Here is a 6,317-nt window from a genome sequence, read left to right on the forward strand (position 1 = left end):
TCGTCAAAGGTATGCTACAATCATATGGCATTATGGAAAAACAAAGAATGATGATGGCGCGACCAGTGAGAGTGAAGTAACTGGCACTGTTGCTAGCAAATTTGATGGACCCCGCATAGCAAAAGAACATGCTCCAGATACCAGCAATTATCCCACACCAAGATCACGGAGATCAAATTTGAGATAGTTGATTGCACCTTAGACTCTTTAGAATTACAAGTTTTTTTTTTTTGCTTTTGGACGATATTTTTGTGTTTGTTACAGCTTTAAGTAGTTGATGTATATAATATCCATTATTTTATTCCAAAAAGATACCAACTACATATGAATTACAGATTGACTATTGTAATCGCAGGATACTAGTTATATACAGACTACATTCCAAATGGATACACCATTCTAAAGATAAATTACACATTGACTATAATAATTCTCGGGATAACAGTTATATACAAAATGCATACAAATTGGATTCAACATTTAGAGTTTATGACTTTACAATGTCTTATTAACTATAAAGAAATCATACTATTAATTTAGAGTTCATGAACTAACTTTGACTTATAATTGGGATCCAAACTATACATCTTTGGCATCCAAATTCATATTCTAATACAAAAAAATAAAAAATGAATGAAGTTGGTATCTAACATGTATAAATACCTTGTATAAACGATTATGCCAATGTAAAATAGTGACAACAATTCTGGAAAAAATAGCAGAGAGAGAAACGTTGAAGAAAATGGATAAAAATAAGACTTTTTAATTAATTTAACAGATTAGAGTGAATTAAGGAAATAAATAATTCCTAATTAGTTTGTAATCTCCTAAATTTATGCTAATTAATAATGTCATCAATCAATTCAAATTTAATTAAATACACCTATTTCCGTTTTTTATTTTTTCTTCAAAATCGATTTATTTTCCTTTTTTATCTTTTTTTTTTTCAAAACAGATTTTTACAATTAATTAAAAAAACGTTTTTTTTAAATAAAATATTATAACCTGAAATTTTTTATTGTTTACAACTTGAAAGTTTTATTCTACTGCTATAACTTGAAAATATTAGTCTAATAAATGTCATATGAAATTTTCAAAATCTCAACACCTTTGATCTGCAAAAGGTTTACTCCAATTGAAAAAGTTCAAAAAATTTGGTCACATTTATGTATATTAAAATATACATTTGCACAGTTAATGAAAGAAAGCATAACTTATTAGATTCCAAAATAATAATATTTGCATAATATATAAATTATTGTATTTTCTTAATATATTTTTGAATTTGTCCCTTATTTAATCATGGTTCCACCAACCAAAATACATGTTCAGTTCTTTCTTTAGTTTCATCTTGTAAACTTTTTTTAGTTTTTGTTGATCAATTTTATATTTAATTACTTACAAAGACAAAAAAAATATATGTCGTAAATGAAAAAGAAGAGAATAACTGTAATAAAATCACGACAGTAAGAGACATGCACATGAAAACATCTTTGGACCACACGTGATAATTTACAGTATTAGAACAATTGATTAACAATAAAGTAAAAATAAATCAAGTGAAAAGTCTACACAGTATATTAGGCATCAGAAAAGAGCTTCTTTAAAATGAAAAAAAAGAAAGTAAATTTACCCGGATCTTGAAGTTGAAATTGAACACTGTTCGAAACAAAATAAGAATGTTTTGACACTTTGGTATCTACTTTTATTTAGTGAAATAGTAATAAATTATGAATAAAGACTATGTCATAAATATTTTTCTTGTAATGGTAGAAGCTTATAGGACCAAATCAATAATAGTTGGATTAGGGACAAGTGATATTCCAAATAATAGTACTATTTTAATTATGGAAATCTGAAAAGGTGTAACCTACTATAATTATTGGCATTTCAATGAAACTAATTTTATATCTATTAATTATTAATATATGTTATTTATTTGGTTAAAAGGTAAAATTTTCACGTAATTTTTATATTTTTTCATAAATATATAATAATAGTGTTTAATAAAATATGATAGTATTTATTTTAATTATCTATATTTTTATCCATAAATATTATGACTTTATAAGGACATTTTAGTAATTTAACTTTTTTTTTTTTGCTTTCCACTTTTAATAATGATGATTATGATTATGATGATGATGATGATATATGATATATATTTCATACAGAGTAAAAAATAAAATAACTAAACCCTACATAATTAAGCCATATATTATTAATCACTACGTTACTAATACCTACGCAACTCTAACCAACAACCAAAAACCAAAGACATAGAGATCAACAAATTAAAGGAATTCAAAACTTTAATCCTTTAACAAAGAGAGCACTTGGCATTGGCTCATTTCATGCTATGATGTTGTCTCCCTATCTCTTGGTTGAAGCGGGGATGGGACTCTATAGTCTCTATCTAGTGCTCTTCCAGCTCGATATCAGTATAAGTATCAATCTCTTTCCGTTCCTGTGTATGAGTGGAATTTTGAGTAATCGATGAGACTAGTAAGAATTCTCCAATAGGTATAATCCTTGTTTTTGTTCCTTCTTTAAATGCTTGAGGGACTTCTTTCAATGTCAATGCTTCAAGTACTACTAGGCACAACATAGCGAGAAGTCAGTCTACTCTGTTCATCTACCCCTAACAATAACAAGCAAGAGGGGGTGCTAAAGTTCAACTTCAACTCTCTCCATTCACTTTTACTTGTCTATTATACTATATTATTATTTTTTCATGTTTTACCTATAGCTATTAATGATTATTCTCCAAATCATTTTATAAGACTTTATACTAAACACTAGTTATTATAATATTGTGGTAAAATACTCAAATTAATTATTATTTTTCAAGAGACGACATGCATAGTCCAAAGTACTGAAGTAGTGGACAAATAAAAGTAAAATGAGGGGTCGGAATAGTTCTTTACAAAAATGGTGATCACTGAAACTGAAAATAGCCTTCAATTACCTTTGTTATTAGCTACAAAATTTATTAGTAATTCCTAATTAATCCATTGCAAAATAGCTCCTAGCAAATTGGATTTTCATGTAATTCATTGTTAATCTGTAGCTAAATGAAAGTAGCATGAAATTTTGACCGTTTAACTACGAAATTTTGTTCGGTCACTAATTCTTTTTTTCTTGTAGTGTTTGGGATATATGGAAGGATGTATCATTTTTAGCTTTTTAGATTGGCGCATTTACTCTGCATTTGTGTTCATTTCACATAGAAGCGACAATTCAGTTTTTGTGGCCTATATGTAGAGGATTTACTGTTAATTGTCAATGCAACATTCCTCCGCCCATAAGATTTCCGTTGCCAATGGAGTCTATGGACATGTCAGGCTGGAACAAGATCAAGGACAAGGTGTCATGCTGTAGAACATAACAAAGAAAACCTCAAAATATCATGAGTTAGGAGACACGAGAAATATATCAAAAGAGGACGAAATAGAACGGGATAAATGACCATACACACAAGTAAGTCAGTAGAATAGCAAGGGAAGCACACATGACACAACAATCACAAAATCATGCTATTTGCATCATTTCTTTAATCTATAAGTAGGAATAGCCAGCAAAGGCATTTCTCTACATGTTACTAGCCCAAACTTCTCATCAATGTCTAAATCACAAGGCTGCATACCATTTGGAAGCTCCCACTCAAAGCAATGCACCAATTGTGCCACCATAAGGCGGACAACAGTAGCTGCCAACTGCATTCCAGGACAACTTCTTCTCCCAGAGCCAAATGGTACAAGTTGAAAGTCGCGTCCACGAAAATCTATAGTGGCAACCGTACGTCGACTACACAATCTTCCATGGACTCATGATAAAATAGTGGCACTACAGGATGCAGCCTCAGGCCCTCTTTTACAACCATGTCTAAGTACTTCAAATTTTCCAGGTTAGATTCTTCAACCATTATTTCAAAGCCTACCACTTCTTGCAACTCCTTTTGGAGTTTCTTCATCACTTGGGGATGTCTAAGAAGTTCTGTGAGTATCCATTCCGTTGATGATGCTGTAGTGTCCATTGCAGCTACAAGCATGTCCGGTATAGTAAAAAGGAAACAGAGGAATTAATTAGTAGTACAAACCATTTCATTCTCAAGGCTTGTGGTATATTAAGCTTATACTAGTAAACATACAAAGAGGGTAGCTTTTACGTGACTACGGTCAAACTGAAATTCTGCTTCTCCAGATTGAACTTCTTGCTTTCTCATGGATTGAAATGAATTGATCTTGCGATTGCTCAAAAGGTGCAGAGTGCACAACTTGCGCATGTTGCGCCAATACACACCATACTTTGCAAATGCCATATTCTTCTGTCCATAAGACAAATATTGAGATGCCTCATGATGAGGCCTACTAGCAAAGATGTGATCATACGTCTTGAGGACCTTCTCCGCTGCATCAGCAGACGAGGCAATGATTGTAGGTACTAGCCCTAGTCTCACATACATAATAGGACCATGTTTCTTAACTAGTTTTTGTAAATCTTCGTGTGGATTTTTACCAGCTAACAAATGAAGATGTCCTAAAATGGGAAAGCCTGTTGAACTTGGAGGAAACTTTTTCCTCTTGGGAATGTTTAGCAGCTGATACAAGGCATATACAAATAGAGAAACCATTAGAGTTGCCCATAACAAAGTCATTGAGTTAGAAGAGAAAAATTCAGTCTTAATTATTCAGATTTGTAGATAGTTTATAAAGGAAATGCAGGACAAGAGCAAAGTAGCAATAGTAATTACTGATATGCCCTATAACTTTGAGTGTGCATAAACAGACACTTAAACTTGTATAAAACTGAATAAGTAGGCACATGTATCCTACATGACATATTACAAGTAGAACACCAAATAGGATGTGAACTGTCACATAAGAAGTCATGTAGGACACATGTGTCTATTTGTTCCATTTTATACAAATTTAAATGTCTACTTATGCACGTCCAAAATAAGAGGGCACAAAAGCCGTTAAAGTATACATGTTCAAAATATTCACTTTCAATACCACGGTAGGGTTTTGCTCTTAGCAGCCGGGCATAATTTTAATTAATTTGAAGATAAGTACTGATTAACTGTCACTTTTATTACTTATACTTCATAAGTACTCTGAATCCTATTATAAAAAAGATTCATTTGTAATTTACTATTCCCTCAATTCCTTTTTATATGTCATCCTTTCTATAAATAGCTGGATCATAATACTTGTCATTTCATAAAATCAATACATGATAAGTAATAAGTAACTTATTACTTAGTCTTGAAAATATATACTTTGACCAACCTAGAAAAACTAATATGTAACTAATATTCATTGGAGTACTTTATACATTGATTAATTACTCTTTCCATTCAATATTCTTTAAAATCTGATTTTAAAAATAAACTCAAAAAGTTAAATAGTCATCCAAATGCATTTTAATTTTTGAAATCTAGTATATTCATCATATTTTGAAAAGTTGATTTAAGAAAATATTAAATAAGGGTAGAAGGGTAAAGTTACTTAATTTCTTAATGCAAGTGTACTCTAAAAATGTGACATATAAAAAGGAACGGAGGGAGTACTAATTGAGGTATATGAAAAGAATTTGAATTATGAGTTCCAAAATATTTTATTGCTCATTTTAATGTATGTGATATAGTTTGACTTAGCATAAAAAAAAATTAAAAAATACTTTTGAAATTTGTAATTTAAAATAAATTATAGATATTTGTGAGTATAAATAATTTCATTAAATATAAAATGAAAATTCTAAAGTTTTTGAATTGTTACTAAATATAAAAATATGTCATTATTCTCGGTACAAAAGTGAGTCAAATAAATTGAGACTAATAAAATATAATTTTGACTAGGGGTTTCTCACTTTCTAGTCAAAGATATGGTAATTTTTTTTATATGATAATAGATATTAGAAAAATGAATAATTAACATACCCTAACAGATCTATTCCCAAAGTCTCCTATTTTTTATTATTATTTTTTAAATTAAAGCAGCCGTCAGGCCATTAGTATTACATTTGGACGGTTATTGTTTTATAATGTATTATATTGTATTATGTTGTGTTATATTACATTGTACGGTATTGTTTTAATGAATACAACGTTTTGATTGATTGTATCGTTTTTCTTCATTACATAATGTCACACATCTATAATCTGAATGATAAACCTATAAGAAAACTAGAATACTAGGTAGAGCTATTATGAAAAGATAGGGTAAAATAAATATAAATGTTATTATTAAATACTAAGGTAACGGCATCACACCAAACATGTCGTTACACAAAATGAGTCTTTTCATTATTATCTA

At 29.8% G+C, this 6,317-nt stretch overlaps 1 protein-coding gene across 1 annotated transcript; it reads right to left on the reverse strand.

Annotated features, from left to right (window-relative positions):
• Positions 1 to 3,545: 3,545 nt before the first annotated feature.
• Positions 3,546 to 4,657, reverse strand: LOC107061940 (cytochrome P450 CYP736A12-like). Its single transcript, XM_015311986.1, has 3 exons — positions 4,177 to 4,657; positions 3,894 to 4,041; positions 3,546 to 3,807 (listed from the first exon to the last, which is right to left on the reverse strand). The coding sequence occupies exons 1-3, from the start codon at positions 4,655 to 4,657 to the stop codon at positions 3,546 to 3,548; spliced, it is 891 nt and encodes a 296-aa protein (XP_015167472.1).
• Between the last annotated feature and the right edge of the window lie 1,660 nt (positions 4,658 to 6,317).

Source organism: Solanum tuberosum, unplaced genomic scaffold, assembly GCF_000226075.1.
Source record: "Solanum tuberosum cultivar DM 1-3 516 R44 unplaced genomic scaffold, SolTub_3.0 scf00181, whole genome shotgun sequence".
Lineage (NCBI taxonomy): Eukaryota > Viridiplantae > Streptophyta > Magnoliopsida > Solanales > Solanaceae > Solanum > Solanum tuberosum.